Source organism: Prunus mume, linkage group LG3, assembly GCF_029339155.1.
Source record: "Prunus mume cultivar Tortuosa linkage group LG3, ASM2933915v1, whole genome shotgun sequence".
Taxonomy (NCBI): domain Eukaryota; kingdom Viridiplantae; phylum Streptophyta; class Magnoliopsida; order Rosales; family Rosaceae; genus Prunus; species Prunus mume.
In genome coordinates this window covers 9,604,343-9,621,580 of record NC_142700.1, presented here as the reverse complement: position 1 = coordinate 9,621,580, position 17,238 = coordinate 9,604,343, and the positions used below count along the sequence as shown (strand labels likewise).

Here is a 17,238-nt window from a genome sequence, read left to right as displayed (position 1 = left end):
AGAATTGTCGATTGATTTAGTTAGTGTTTTTTTTTTACCGGTAAAGAAGAGCATTTGCTCTAGTATTTATGGAGGAACCCTTTAGTTGAATTGAAACCCTTCGGAACTCCTGAAGTAAGATGGTAGTTCTTACATGTTTTTCTTTCCAAATGTAATTGAGTGGGGATGTCAACTTGATGTAAACCGGAGCTAAATTTATAAAAATAAAAATAAAAGCTACACGAGCTTAAAAATAAATAAAAGGCAAAAGAACTTTTAAAAAAAACATTCATTAAAACTGTCAGATGAAACAATGTTGAGATTCATGCTTTGCTGCTGAGACATAGGCCAGATATATGAACAAAACCATGTGCGTGAAAGATATTGACACATTGCAGCAACAGCACAAGGAGAAAAACCTAAAATGTAAAAACGAAAAGACAAAACAAAACAATAACACTAGAGTAATTCTACAACAATGTCACAGCTCTGACAGAATGGCAGGGATGTAATGAGACAACTCGGCAGTTAGAGATTGAAATCCATTCACAAGCTGTGTGTGGAACTCCTGATCTTCCTCACCAATCAATCTGAAGTGGACACGAATGGCACGCTTGCATACTGCCATAAATTCAAGGAGCGCGGCAATGAGTTGCTGCAGTTCCTGCGACCGCAACCTTGTTGCAGGCTCACCAGACAGGAATGCAGTGCACACACTCAGTACCCCGCTGTTAACCTGCAAATAGAAAGTAGAGAAATCTGATCAGTAATATATAGAGATATAATTTGAATGATGAAGTAAGCAACTGATACACTTGCTTCAGAAAAACACAGTTTGAGAGCAAACTTCAACCTGAACTGCAACACTGCCTTGAAGAATTCTCTGTAGGCTCTGGAGACGTGGGAGTTGATCCCCTTCGGAACTGCGAGGCTCTTCAAGTTCATTTCGTAAGGCAGCTGTCCGAGTTTCAATCATCCCAATGGCATTTTCTACTGGGGAAAACTCAAGCGATTCCGATTTTGTAACTAAAAGCCTATTCACAAGAGCTGGGAATGAACCTTCAGTCTGAAGAACAGTTCGCCTCTTCCACTGGTCTTCCAATCCACCTTGAGTCTTTCCATTTTTCGTAAATGGGGTATCAAACAAGAAACGATCAAAGACTCGTGCACGAACACTACCAGTGGAAAGAGAAAAGATTCTCTCCCTTCTGCTTCCCAAATCTTCATCTTCCATGACTGGATCAACAGCAGTTATCTGCAGGTAGCAGACACCAGGCTGCAATTCATCTGCCTTTACCTGCCTGGAATCCGGAATAATGTGTAACGTGTGATTGCCATCCATCCTAGACTCGTATATATGACTAAGTTTCTCCATTATGTCACCTAGCCTTACATCACGGGCCTCCCTGTATACATATTCCTTTCTATCTAACTTTCCAAATCGGTCACTGTAAAACCCAACCCTGTAGTATGTTGCATCAGTGAACGGAATTGGACTTGATTCCTGCTCAAGTATTGATTCATAGATATTAGTAAGCATCGTGTGACATTTACTCAGCTGTCCATATGCCCTCCTGCTTTTGTAAACTGGGATAACAAGTTCCAGAATGCTTGCACAGAAATGAAAGAGTTCAGCTTGAGAAAATAGCTTATTTGCGAGCTGTAGGTACTTCACAGCAGAGTCAACAGTAAGTTTTGATGCACCATATCCTTCTACCTCAGCTGCAGAAGTCTCAGAGCTGATCTCATTGCTGACCATTGGACAAATTTTACGTAGAGCAGTTATGTGATCTTTGCTCCAAACACCATCATTTCTCGCCACAAGGGCCTATAAAGAATAAAAATAGACTATTAGGTGAAAGTAAACTAGTGAGCAACTGTCTTAAAGTTACGGAGCCATTTTTTAATTCTCTACTATACATAGTAATCCACAAAAATCTTACAAAACTAATAGGAAACCAGATCTCAAGCACTGCAGAGAGAGAAGACTGGTATAATTATGCATCAAGCTATACACAGAAAGTAATTTCAATTTTACATCAGCTCCTCATAACTCAGAATAGCCAATATCTAGCAATTACTTTCAAGTTTTCAACATAACTGCTGCCACATTAGCCGGTGCGGGGTTTTGGCTACAATTAAGCCGGTCTAAGCCTCATTTTGATAAATTATTGACTTTTTCTACTTTCACATTCCAACCGACTAAAATATCTCAAATCTCAGATTAAAATTACCCATTAAAAATGAATTTAAAAAGTCAAAGAATTTGTCCAAATTGCACTAGTGCCAGAGCCTAAACACACTTAGTCCTTGACAATCTTTTGAACTACGACTTAAGAACAAAGTAGGTAAAAGAAGGTAACAGAAAGCAAGAAAATATGTCAAAATGGAGAGGGAAGAGAAAGAAAATTAGGTTGGTTAGTCACAACTCACAACCAACAAAGAAACATGTAGAGTTTGGAAGTTTGCAAGGTCAGTCACAACACAAATAGGAATGTGCTAACATTTGAGACACTTCAAAGGTCATGAATTTTGAGAACAGACAAATGTTTCATGCAAGATGGCATTGTGAAAAACCATAACACTGTTACCTGCATTACAATACCAGCCACAGCAACAGCACACTGAGCAGCTTCTGCCCAAGACTGCATTTCTTGATGTGCATCACATAAATGCAGTAACCACATTATGTGAAGATCTGGGACAGGGGCAAATGCCATAGCCAGTCTATAGAAGCTTTCTGCAGCTGCATATCTGTCCATAGTCATCAAAGAGCCCTGCAAACCAAATTGCAGCCAGTATTAAAATCTAACATTGAACTTCCAAATTACCAGCTACAAAAGGATAAAGGGTCAAGATCATTAATGTTACACAAAATATCCTATAACAAATAAAGCTACGCAGGCATTATCAAACTTACCAGGAGTGCATGTTCCAAGCTGGCATCAAGAGCAAGAAGAAGACTTTCGGAGAGATACTTCACTTCTGACCAGGACCATCTATTTTCTGTCATTCTTTCTGGAATGTCTAACAGAGCATTCTCAGGAAGTCCACACACTCTCAAAAGACTGGGGCTCTTAGAGGCATCTGCCACTTCCTCCAGTGATTGCCGAAGACGCCTTGCTTCACCACTCTCTTCTAGTGTTCCATCAGACTTCATCTGAGTCACTTGTACATCAGACATCAACTCTGACAATGTGATGATCAGCATGACCCTCAACCTTGCTGTCTGCATAAAGTAGTAGAAAGAACTCTGCCAAAAAGAGAAGGGGAATTATTTTTTAGTTGAAAATGAACTGGAGCACATAATGTCAATGTGTCAGAAGGAGCCTACCCTTATAAGCATCTGGAGCCCCATAACAGCCCTTTTTCTGATATTATCATTTCGAAACACAGCAAGTCGAAGAAGATGGAAAGTGACTTGCTTTAAAAAACGGTCATTTTCCCTTGCCATCAAATTTGCACCATGAAGATTGAAGACACTGTTGAAGACAGGAAGCAGTGATCTCCAGAAAGACAATGGTTGATTTCGAGAGAAGAAGCTCATGAATATAGCTGTGACGCAATCAAATTTTCCATAGTCAGTGGCAATGCTATGGGATGCTGCCATTGTGGAAAACTTCTCAGTTATTTCCAAAACCTGAAGACTGACAGAAGCACTCAAGTTTTCTTCCCAGAGCTCCTGAAAGGCGAAAGCTATTAACCACCTAATGGGGATCACGCTGCAATCAACAGACATAGAATATTTACAGAAGCCTTACCAATTTTTGTCTCAATATTGGATGCAAAGATTCTCTTAGTGCTTGAGCAGAAGCTCCAATTCTAGAGGATTGTGCCTGAGCCAGAGCTTCTCTTAAGGAATATGGCTGGCTAGGGGAACTCAACTGAGAATTTACTCTCTGCCATGAATACCCATTTTCAGGTGTACCCTGAGGCTGCATTAAAGAGATTCAAGATTCTTGAGGACATGTTTAAAGATATTGATTTCTATGTAACAAAACTGAATGATTTACCCCAAGATGAGACATGAAACTACTAATGGAAGCAAGATTATATCCACTGTGCACAAGATCGAATTCCTTATAAGCAGTGAATAAAAAAAACACGGGCCTCGTTGGTTTCTTAAGGAACTGAGATCAGAAAATTAACTCACTCTGACTTCTTGTCTAGATGCCTCAGACAGATAGTTGTTGATCGCAGGAGAGAGTCTGTCAGAATACTTGGGGGAAGCAGGGCCATCACCAACAGGACTGCGAGAACTAGATCCCATAAGCATGCCATCAGCAGGTTTTCTGTGCTGTAAAACACATTAAATACAACTAGTGTTACGGGAAACATTTGAGGTTGGAGTATGTTGTGTTCAATTAAGCAACTTGTACATTTCATAATCTCGTAAATATATCTTGACTATGAAAAGACCTAAAAGAGTTTAACTCCTTTCACTGAGGAAGTTACATGGAAAAGTGAATGATTTCAAGAATGAGTCGCAGAATGAAAAATAATATGAGCTAAATCCTCAAAGAACTAAACAACTACAACAATTAATATGCACCATTCGCTCGAAAGGCCATTTACATCCAAAGCAGTCTTGAAACTTGATGGTCAAAATTATATGGTTACACATACCTCAGTGAGTTCTCTCACGTTGACTTAGATTTTACCAACTAAACAAGAACTAAAATGTAAGTGCCACATGAGATCACATTATCACTTTCAAAAAAGAATGAGCACATGAACATCCTCAAAATGAGAACAAAAGCATAGTATGCTAACAATATGAATAAAAGGTCATAGATAATCACTAATGTAACAAATAACCTAGAGGAGTAATTAATAAAAGGCAACCTCAAATAGAACAAGGCATTCCTCCATGAGTTTGAAAAATAATCTAGTTCTAGCAATGCTTTGCTGCCACGCCTTGACAAGTGATGCATCATCAAGGTTCCGGACAATTTGCAAAATAGCAACTAAAACTTCACGCTTTTCAACAGCATTGAGGTTGTAAAACACAGGCATTTCATCTAGAATCTGCATAGACCACAACACTAGTTAGGATTTCTTAGTTTATGACATTGACCAACTCATAATATTATAGATATTGCTAAGAACTGTCCTTATTTCAATACATGGGAATATGTTATATTTTTCAAGCTTACGCGGGTATGGGGAGTGAGAGAACCTGGAAATTTCTGGATCTACGAGAATACTAATGGATATTTTGACATCAATATTAGATAAACATTAATTAAAAAATGGTTGTAAAATGGTGAACTTCAAAAGATGATATAGCTACATTGAGTATATGATAAACTTGTACTATAATGTAGAAAAGCATCTTTACTTCATGGTATTTTAAGTGGTTAATGCAAAACTGAGATTCCCACTAGCAGGGTTAAACAATGAAAAGGAGCAAAATGAAAAGAAAAACCTTTTACACATTGCATTATGAAAATAACACTATGCACCTGTCCGATAAGTGGAAAATATAGCTGCGCAATATAAAGTTTATCTTCAGGCTTTTGGTATCGAGCATCAAACTCATGCTTGCACAAAAGGACTACTAAAATTCTAGCCGCCTACATGCAGAGACATGAAAGAGTTAGAACAGAAGCATAACATATAGTGCACATCTAATCAACAATAAATTTTCAAGACTTGGCAAATTTATATATATCGTATCAAAATCTTGTATATGGTTTCATGCCTCCTGATAAAGGAAGGTGCAAATTAAGGATGGACGAGCATAAAAATGTATCCACCAACATAAGTAGAACAAAATAAAAAATGTCAGGGCAGATTATGGACTCCAAGCTTTTTGTTTCTTGTAAAAAAAACACTAAATAAATAAATAAATGCACAATTATCACTATAAACTCACCTTTGCCCGCAGAGATAAATCATCATGATCCCAAGTAAGAAATAGCTCTTGTATTAGAACAGACGAAAGGTAGTTCCTATGACATGAGCATTCACTTCATCAAGACACGCTAACACTCAAAAGCTTCTTATACACATGAGGTCTATGCAATAAAAGTAAACAAAATCTTGAAAAAAAAATTTTGATAAAATCCATCTTACTCACAAACTATTAGCATGCAAATAAATAATCATTGAGATCAAATGAATCTTTCTTTTCTTATTAGAAATAAACCTCCAAAAGAGAGGGTTCATTTTATTGAAGGCAACAAGCCTACCCATGTGTGAGGAGCTCAGTGTAATGTGCATAGCTTGCAAAGATTGCATTTAATATAAATAGTGAAGATGACAAAAAAAGTCATGAATTTGGTAAATGCGAGAGAGAAAGAAGAGAGAAGGGGAGGGGGGGGGAGGAAGGGGAGGGTAAAATACCATAGAAGACATACTTTTCTTTTTCAAAAGTTCATCCGCAGTGCCATGGTAAAAGTAAGAAGGTGAGGTTACCAAAAGTGAGACAGTTAATTGGTAAGTTACCTATCAGAAGGGTCTCTCCCAGGCATTTCCACAAAAAGGTCATGATCACATATAATTTGCAAAAATGTGAGCTTGCAATCATGCAGAACCAATTGACATACCCCAGAAAACTTGTCCAAGTACAAGGACACCTACAGCAGATGGAAGACACCATAAAGTGAATGGAAACTACAAAATGGCAACCAGAAAGCTGAAACATATGGATAAACCTAACGCTTACATTGGCCCTTTCAAACTCATCTTTATCATTAATATCATGCATGCATCTAGAGCAATACTTCCTTGTTCAATCAAAATTTCATGATGTTCTTCTTTCACTGTACATATATTCTCTCTGGACCCCCTTGCTCTAGTAGCACTAATGTAACCCAGAAAATAAATATATAAACATACACCCACACACACACACAAAGAAAGGAATAGAAAGATTTGATTCAAAATTTGAATAAAACAATAAAAGTATTAAGGCTCCTGCAACATGTGCACCTTTAGGACAGGAGCGTAGCTCAGCTCTACAAATTTGAGCAGAAGGCTTAAGAATTCATAGGGTTGTCTTTTTCTATAATTGTTGGCTACTCCATGGATTTTTTGTATCTTTTTTAGGTTCAAGCTAGTGGTTGCAGTTTTCTGTGCTTTTGTATTTTCTTTTTTTAATTAATAGCTCTTGTTTCATAAATATATATAAACAAGACAGATAAGCAGACAGCATACCAATTCAAAAACTTGGCGAGGTTCGATGATGGACAAGAGATCATAACAAAAGAAAGCCAAACTGCTGTTTAAACGCTTTGCCAAGCTTAATCCTTTCTTACAACGTTCATGCACTTCTGTTAGTAGGCAATCATACAACTGCATTATGCATCTGAATACACCTTCTTTCAATTGCATAGGCGGAATCTCTTCACCTGCAATACAAAAAGAAACATAATAATAAGAACCTGAAGAAAATTGTCTGCTAATACTTATCATAATAACAGGGGAATTGGAAACCTAGGCACAAATAGAAATCCAAATTTAAGAGATGCAAGAATATTCCATAGAAATGTAGACACCATATAATACCAGAACAGTATGGAACAGGTATGAAGTTGAAACTGTACATAGTCCAATAAACAATCTTTTCTGGGCAATTGTTAAAAAAATGAAAAAAAATAAAAAATAAAAACCTATATTATGGCTGTTGGAATGATCACTGAACCATTTAACTTATGTATGGCTATTAGAGATTCTTTTTTCTTTTTTTGAGAAGAAATGAAATTTATTACCAAAGACAAGAGAGAACAAGAAAGGAAAGGTGGCTAAGAAAGCCACAGGCTATTAGAGATTTTAATAAATTGAAGTTCTAAGAACATAGAAACAATGTTTGTGAACACTTGTGAGAGACAGAAGTTTGTAGGCTGAAGAGATATTTTCACCATGGTTCAACTTTATACATGATTACTATGTTCACGTCCTATGCATTCTCACTGAAATTTACTAGCTAATAGATTCTGAGTCCACCAAACACACCACTTGCCTGCCTGAGTACTTTCTCTTCATTGGTTTATCTGCCATCTATTTTCAATGACATTGCTAATGTGTATACAACTTGCTAGACAGAAGTATAACTGTTAAAAATTTGATTTCTACAACATGTTACTACTGTTATTTCTTTGTTTCATTACTAGAAAGCTATTGTTTGCAGCTTCTTTTTCGTGTTTGTGTGCAGACGGGTCATAGGTGTATGAGAGCAATAATAGACACTGTTTAACAATCAAAAAAGACAAGTTAAAATAGCAATCAGATGATTTGTTACGAATAATTTCCTTGCATTGAAATCTACCTAATGGAAGATTATGATAGAAAAGACGCATCTTCTCCAATGCCATTGACTTGACAATTAGCTCAAGGAAAAACCAAGCCATTGCCAAAACGTCATCATACACAGGTCCAACACGGTATCCTTTAGCCTGCACAATGAAATAATAAAGTTTAAAACAGTTGGCCAGTTAGAACAAAATAATGATGATAAGAATCATGAACCACATCTTGCAGTCACCATACAGAATCAAAGGATGCAAACATTACAAATCGACACAAGCATAGTTCATGAAAATCAGGATTCTCAACTAGATGGGTATGAAGTCTTCAAACAAAAGTACAATGGAAAGATGAGGGAGGGAGTTGATATGTAAGAGATGCGAAGAAGGAATGGGAGAGATATGACGGAGAATGCACATCTATCATCTCTCTTCTCAACATCCTCTCATTTTCCTTTATCTTTAATTAAAAATGAAAACCAAAACTTATAATACCAAACGTACCATAACTCACAGGAGAAAAACTTAATTTTGCTAAGTGGATTAGACATGAAGTGATCTTGGACGACCCTGGGCTATACATATAGTAATAGAATAGAAATAGAAAAATGAGCAATTATCTCCCCATTCTTGTACAATAGTAATAGAAAAATGAGCCATGGAAAACCATTAGACCAAAAAAAAGTAATAGAAAAATGAGCCATGGAAACCCATTAGATTAAAGATGATGCTACAATTGAAATATAGCCTCACAACCAAACTAGAAAGAGTAGCTTAGGACTCTGGCATGACAGAAACCAATCCAATTGGGTAACACAATAACATGGAGAAGTTATCAAACCCCAATTGGCAGGGAACAAGTCTTCTTTCAGTTGAGTATACCGTATGAGAGAAGGAAACAGCATATCTCATTTTGTCAGGACGAAGGAGAAAACTAATAGTGATGATCAAGAAAGCACATGATAATAGCAATTGGCATATGAAAATCTCCATCCCGACAGGCGTACCTTACTACGAGCCAAGCTTCCCCAAACAGTTGACAGGCCAGGATAAACTGGTGGTTGACGACCTCCAAAGTCATCAAACGCATAATCAACATAGTTAACTAGGAAGTGATTTCTTTCAGCATCATCAACTGACTCCTGCTGTACCCTACAGATGACATTCCATACATGTCAAACCAGAAGCGTTTTAAACAAAAGCAAGAAGAGCAAAGGCTGGTGCAGAGTACAACTTTACAGCAAACTGCCAGTGATTACGAGTAGAGCAGAGGACCAATGTGTGTCATATTTAAGCATTTTGTATCGTGTTGTATGATATTACCCTAAACCCAAACCCATTCTCTAATTTAATGTATTTTGTCTTGTTTTATGCATAAAGAAAAACCATAAACCCACATCCACACTAAATAAACCATAGCCTAAAGGAATTTTCCAGAAGCAAAAACGTAAATAAATAAATCATCTTCCATAAAAGTTTAGCTTGCACCACCGTATTGCAAACTATATGCATGCCTAAAAAGTACAATTGCGTACTACTAAAATAGTTATGGAAGAAACACAAACTACAAGTTTTTTCTTTAAAAAACACTTCTGAAGCCATGATAAATTACAATTCTGAAGAATGTAAAATCATTAATCAAAACTAAACCACACACCGGGTCACGATATTAACCATGGCTCTGAATGCAGCAACCTGAAAAGCAGCAGTAAAATCAGAAACTAAGATGACATTACACAACCCAGAACCCAGTCAGTAGAAGGATGAATCTATATTGTTACCAAAGGGGTTATTGAAATACCAATTTAGGAAATAGAGACAACGAATGGAGCAAGAACAACGATTAACGTTAAAAATCAGTACTATAAATTTTAAAAGAACCTGGAGGGTTTCTCCGCCATTGCCTATTAGATGGAGAAGCATATTCAAAATTGGATGAAGAAACTGAAGCAAAGCAATGGAATCAACATTCTTCAAACTGTTAATAGCCTGCATGAAAAATTTTCACACTCGAATCACTTCTTGCTTGGCATAAGTTAAACACTACAATATCAATATGTAAGGAAAAGACAGAAAACAAAAACCCTCTATATTAATTACACTGCTTACAAGTTATTGCACGATCAACATCCCAGACACATATTAACCAATAATCCAAATAGCAACGTTATGTGTATATTGAGATTTAAAGTGAAAGATATGTACCCTAATATCACCTTATTCAAAACAAAAAAAACAAAAAAAATTCTAATAGCATATACATAAATGTATTTCACAACTTTTGTTATAAATAAGATAATGGAATTTTGTGCCACAATAATACAAGAAAACAGGACAAGTTGATGTAAAATAAAAAAGATTAAAAGGAAGAATACCTCCAGAAGTTCAGAACCCCAAGGTGCGCTTGTTCGAAGAGTGTGCCTATCGTATTCAAGGAAAAAATCTCTTATGCGCTCATTGATAGGATATAACGACGAACAAAGCCTTAAGCGCAATCGAAATATATTCTTTCCATCTTCCAAATAATCCAACCTCTCCTGGTTGTGGGAAAGGGGTGGAGATAAACAGGCAATGGAATCATCAGTTTAAGAAAACAAAAGCTTCCTACCAACTACAAGAGTAGAATGCTGCTCATGTATATGAGACTGCCAAAAATGGCTTATCAAAACAAAAGATGTAGTTTAACATGCACGATGATGGCATACATAAAATTAATGGAATAAGCACTCAAAATTAATGAAATCAATATGTACTTGTTGAGGGAAAAACTGAGATTCAATTGTTTTGTATAATACATCCCTGGTAACCATTAAAGTGAGGTTCAAACTAAAAAATGATACGAGGAGAATCAATTCAAATAAAATGGAAAAGGGAATGAAATCATAAAACACAAACAAATTATAAACTCAAAAAGCAACCCAAACATACTCTGCCCATATCCTGGAGATAATGTGGAACCAGCTCCCTCATAATTGGCAAAGAAATTTCAGAGCGCAACCTGAGAAGAAAAACAACCATTATTGCTTTGGGATACCATTGATAACATTAAAACTCTAAAAGCCATGGGAAGATCAAACAAGTAGCAAGTAATAAACTAAAGCACAATGTTTGAAGACCTTTCCAAAATTTGTTTAATTCGCATAATCGAGCCCAACAGAGTTAAATCACGATATTGTATTTTCATATTGAAAACAGTAACCAAACTGAGGCATGCATTAGATACAAGTTGTATTAACTCTCGAGCTATTTTAGCAATTTCATTGAATGAAGAAAGATTGGTTTCCAAAGGAATAACATACATTCATACATGATCAATATATTAAACAAGCAACCCAAAGCTTTTGAGTTTCATTCTGTTTTAAGATCAAAAGAGGAAGAAAGATCAGACTTGAAGGCATATACATACTGAGCATGTGTGGATAATGGAAGTGCCGCGTATCCAATTACTATCTGCAAAGTCAACGAATGTAATAGTCATTTTAAGTGAGTAGATATAATCAAAATGAAGCAGCAGGGTAAAACCAGCCAGAAAGAAACTAAACTACTGTTGGGGGTGGGGGGAATGAAAATTCTTGGGAAAAATTAGCAAGTCCTTCAGAGAAACAAAAACTGAACTTACCGGCTTTGGAGCTTCTAATTTTGTTTGAAGATCAACATGAAAAAAAGTAAATAAAAGATGATGTGTTGGTGTCCAGGTGGCAGGGAGAGAGAGTTTTATTTCATCATGGTAGCAGGCCACCCTTGCCCCAACAGTCAATTGTGTGTGAGCCCACTTCTGAAGTGATGCACTTGGCTCCCGTGGATACATTGCCTAGTCAAATCAATTGCACCACAACCAAACAAGTAAGGAATGAATTCAGAAAAGTGAAATTCTTACATAATATAATAGGTATATTTACCTCTAAAGGCTGCCTACGAATATCATTATCATCCTCCCGAAGTTCAACTCTTATGAACAAATTCCTCTTCCGACTTAAACTAACAGTCATAGGATACACATACAGACAATGAAAAAGCTGCAAGAAAGGCTCATTTCTTGTTGTAGTACGGAAGTCAAAAGCTTGAAACTGGAAGTTAATCAAAACAGTCACTTTAGTATGTATCATGCATGAATACAAAACATTAAAAACATAATTAAAATTGGAAATACTATTTATTGCAATAAACATTCCTGATATATTGCATGCATATCAGAAGGATAGAAATGAATGAAAGATAGAACCAGCAATCCAGTTAGTGGTGCCATATACAATATTATACATTACATATATAATTAAGATGTATGATAGTGAACAAAACAGTTTTTACAAATGAAATGGAACAATACAAATCAAGTGAACCAGAGGTCACTGAGGTTCGCTTTAATATTATAGCTGCCGTTAATCAGACAAACAACCATAGAATGAAACTATCAAACACAACTAAACACCCCAGACCCTAACAAATTCCACACACAAACAGAAACCTAAAAAAAACCTAAGAAACAGTTGCCTAAGAGCAGACATTCAGAAAGAAGGACCCACTGCAGGGATATCATTTTCTCAAAGCATATACGCAGAAACAATGACCCACAGTAAGACTTGAATTTGAAGACAAAAAGCAGTACGATGCTATGATACTTACATCATCAGAACTGGGAACTGAATTTCCATGAGTATTTGATCCATTTCCAGATATTTCTTTGGCATCGAAAGAATTCCACTTAGAGCTGCTACCCTGAGGACCATCCAAACCATTACTTGGGAGCTTCCCAAATGTGGAATCAGTAATGCGATCATCAATAGAATCATTGGTCATACTACCACTTTCTGATATATTTTCCATGTCAACATGGTCATTCTGGTGCTTCTCGATTTCAAGTCTCAAAACACCTTTCACAGGTTTGTGGATCTTGCGTTTGGGATCCTAAAATTTTCAGGTCAACCACCCAAAAGAACACACACTGTCATAATCTGAAAATCTATAGCACTCTAAGTTTAGACATACTGAGCAAGTATTCAGAAACAATCTGTATCTCCTACATAATTTCTGGGGAAAACAAAATATAGACAAAACAATTCAAGCCAACAAAATGAACACACACAAGCACCATGAATAAAGATTATGGAGGTGTTAAATATTCATTCAAGAGGATTTGTGCATACCTGAAGTGAGTCCTCAGTATAGCATTCTTTGACTTTATTTAAATTTGATATTTCAACAACAACAGAGCTTCGACTTGAATAACCTAGCTTCCCATCTAATGTAACCTTTGCACTAGGCTCAAACACACCCTCATGAGAACTTGAACCAGATATACTAGCAGCAAGAGGACTGCTTGGTGAAGCAGACCCACCAGAAGCTGCACCAATGCTGTTATCAAATAATGAAACAACAGCCCAGGCGAAGGACTCTCTGTAAGGCATTATTTGAGACCACACCTGCAGTTTTTGCTTTTCTTTCTCGGTCAAGTGTACCTGTTCAGGTAGAGTGAAACCAGACTTCATAAAAAGCAGATATAAACTAACAGTTTGGAAAGTTGCATAATCTTACTATGTAATCATGTGCACAAACAAGGACACAAATGCTCACATGCACAAACCATCCTAGCCTACCCAAAAAGAATAAAATTGTGAGCCAGCCTCTATTTCTCAAGAACAAGGGAGTAGTGTAGAATGTCATCTCTTTCACCACACAATGCAAGTCGAGGTTGATACAAACTTCTTAAAAAACTCTTTTACCTTTTTTATTTATTTAAAGAAAGCTCTTTTACCATTTAAGAGAGCATGCCCTCCAGTACATTGTTTGCAATCATGTATCCTATCTATTCCAAGATATCTATTCTCCCTTCCTATTCCCTTCACAATGACGTCAAGATAATTCAAATTACTCATGCATGTATTAATTTCATGTCATTCCAACAGTAAAACCATAAAAAACAATCTTTCTTTATCGTGTCATCAAATTCTTCTAACTTTATAGAACAATTACAATCTATCTCTCATTCCATAAATTACTGTTTTGTCATTTTGAAAGTTCATGTGCGCAAAGCACAAATTAAAGGATGCATCTTAGCAAGTCAAATGGATATAGGTGAAAATATTAGAAATACAATAGGAAAGGTGAAATCATTAAGAATGTGTACTACATTACACTAAGTCATTTTTTCAATATATTGCTATTTAAAAATAATTTCAATTCTAAATCTAAAAAAATAATAAGAATTGACAGTTATGCAATTTTATGTTTTTTTTTTTCTTCTTATGTTTATTAACTTAATATATATAGTGTACAAACTGACAATGGAGCATTAAGTAGAGGAGGTAGTATCAGGAAAAACTATGGATGCTTTATCTGGTTGTTGTATTTGGAAAAGAAATCAACATTTTAAAGCAACTTAGGATTTCATATGATCTTCAATTGAAAGACAACTCCAATTTTGGCATAACAGATTTCAAATCATAATCACAAGTTGAAAGCAATGAATAAATAATAAAAAAGTAACATATATACTTGGACATACTGGTTCTTTACGAGAATAAACTGAAGGTGTAACCCCGCCTTCTTCTGTGGCATGCTTCTCTAACTGGATTAGCAGACAAACAGAAGATGATGGAGCATCCAAATAGAAGATTCCACGAGGTTCAAAAGAAATCTTCACCAAAAAAGATGACAGGGGCAACAAAAAAGTTTTTAGTCATAACATATGCCGAAGTAAAGGACACACATTAAAATTGGAGGGGGAAAAAGTTATATTGATCTTATATCTTACATCCTTCTTTTCGGTTGGTGCATGACGAAAATAGAAGTCCTCTGACAGTTTTTCTCTTCTCTCCCTATTGTATAAGCAAATTGTTCCATAAAATGGTTCTACATGAGAGGGAGGAGAGGACATGGAGAGAGCACAAAGTCAGAAGTCTTGAAACAGCTCCAAGTTACAAAAGCAGTAGTACAAAGAAGTGAGCGCCAATAATATATCATACGTACAAGGAGCATAACACTCACCTGCTAATCCCGCTTGAAAAGATAGGGACAGAACTTTCACTGAGATCTTCAATCCACTGAGACAGTCCAAATGAATAGAGAAAAAGACAATTAATAAACACCGGGAACAGCCCAAAGAGGCAAAGATGAAATTCTACTCAACAACAAGATTTTAGAACTGCCATACTGAGATATTGGTGTTTCAGGAACCCTTTGGCCAAATATCATTGACCTTTCATTTTCCCAATCAAAAGCTGGTTCGTAGGCAGGGAGGGGAGATTGACCAAAATGCTGCATATATAGTATCAACAGGAGCAGATGGGTCATTTGAACTACTGTAGTATGTTTTAGAGATTAAAAAAGAAAGGTACTAAATAAAAGTAACTTATGCTGCATGTATAAAAACTATCCTCAAGCCAATAAAACCTTTGGATCATTGGAGTGCACTGAATCGGATACAGTAGCGTCCATAAATTGTCGTCCCGAGGTACTTGGGACATCATCATCAGTAGTATCATCCACCTTGGTTCGCCTTGCACTTGAAAGGTGCATTTCTGCAAATAGGATCAAGATATTTCAAGAACTCTACGAAGAAGTCGATGGCAAAACCCAGTCCTGCAGTGTCACTCAATCTTACTGCAATCTGACTTGTTATCACAAAATTAACTTGTACATCACAAAAACTTAGCATCTAACAGGTGCCTATTGAAATAAACAATTTTAGTACTTGGATTACACCAGTCTTCCACTTTAACCAGCACTAGACTGACATCTATTAGAGGCGGGCCAAATTCACAACAGCATGCATTCCCCATATCTATAACTACCTTCAAAATTTTCACAAACTATATATGTTATGCCAAAAAACCAAGTTACAAGCATTCCATTGTTTTCTCTTTATATTGCCTTTAAAAACCAGGTGTAGAAAATAACAAATACAGAACAAAAAATCAAATCTTTATCATTAATTAAAAACTCCAAGAAAATAGGTATCGACCAGATATTGGTAATGCACACGTTTACACTAATTGTGTAAGGGTTTCATACGTGTAACATAAAAGCGGCTGTGGTGTCCAATTATGAATGTTTCCAGAGATTAATCTAAAAACTTAAAACCCTTCTGATGTAAAGACCCAAATGCACCCCCATTTGTGAACGCTCGTGTAAGCAAAAGGCTCCAAGAATGAAAGAAGGGGTTACATACCAGTCTCAATATCAGTGTCAGGACCCTCATAAATCTGGTTCTGAAATGAAGGCGGTCCAACACTCTCGTAGTGACCATACTTGTTCTCATCCTTCACCCAGTCTGTTGTGTAGCACTGTACCAGCTCCTTCAGATGTGGCCATTGCTCCAAATTCTCCTCAAACTACAAAAACCCAATTGACCAAATAATCAAATAAGTACCCACTTTTAATTATTAAGCTCAATCCATTTAAAAGCTTGAAACCAACCCAAAAATTTCAAAGACAGAGAAATGTACACGCACATTACCTTGCTTTGCCAGTTAAGTAAATACTCAAAATTATATACAATTTATTGCATTTCTAAAGTAGAATTCTTGGACCCTTTCAGCCCAAAAAGAAAGGGAAGAAAAAACAAAGCCAGAGACTAAGACACATTACCTTGTTTTGCCATTTGGTCGTGTACGGAGTGGAATCGCGGCGAGGCCGCAGGTTGAGCATGGCGGATCTATGGGTCAAAAGTTTTGGACTACAAGAAAGAAGAGGACGAAGAAGGACGGGAAACAGAGATAACAAAACTGGGTTTCTTTCAAATTTGTGATTTTCTTTTTGGCTTTTAAATGGCAGACACAGACAGCAGTAGTGGGAAAAGATGAAATGTAGTGCTGTATTTGGTAGATCTTAACTGCAACCAAAAGCTAAAGCAAAGAAACTTAAAGAAATGCCTGAAATGAGTAAAATTTGAAAGAAATAAAGAAAGACTGAGAGCGAGAGAGAGAGAGAGAGAGAGAGAGAGAGAGAGAGCAAAGGCCAGAGCTTGAACACTGTACGCTCGCACTCAAGTCAAGAACAGTCCACCAGAGAA

The 17,238-nt window shown here is 36.5% G+C and overlaps 1 protein-coding gene across 1 annotated transcript; it reads right to left on the bottom strand.

Annotated features, from left to right (window-relative positions):
• Window positions 1-253: 253 nt before the first annotated feature.
• Window positions 254-17,238, bottom strand: SPK1 (guanyl-nucleotide exchange factor). Its single transcript, XM_008227913.2, has 30 exons — window positions 16,815-17,238; window positions 16,396-16,558; window positions 15,618-15,745; window positions 15,379-15,482; window positions 15,213-15,268; window positions 14,980-15,077; window positions 14,731-14,862; window positions 13,373-13,684; window positions 12,852-13,133; window positions 12,128-12,295; window positions 11,848-12,039; window positions 11,635-11,678; window positions 11,157-11,226; window positions 10,604-10,765; window positions 10,110-10,217; window positions 9,886-9,923; window positions 9,236-9,380; window positions 8,252-8,378; window positions 7,141-7,334; window positions 6,430-6,560; window positions 5,858-5,933; window positions 5,445-5,555; window positions 4,825-5,007; window positions 4,133-4,276; window positions 3,741-3,914; window positions 3,314-3,661; window positions 2,900-3,232; window positions 2,571-2,756; window positions 833-1,807; window positions 254-715 (listed from the first exon to the last, which is right to left on the bottom strand). The coding sequence occupies exons 1-30, from the start codon at window positions 16,872-16,874 to the stop codon at window positions 461-463; spliced, it is 5,499 nt and encodes a 1,832-aa protein (XP_008226135.2). The 5' UTR covers window positions 16,875-17,238; the 3' UTR covers window positions 254-460.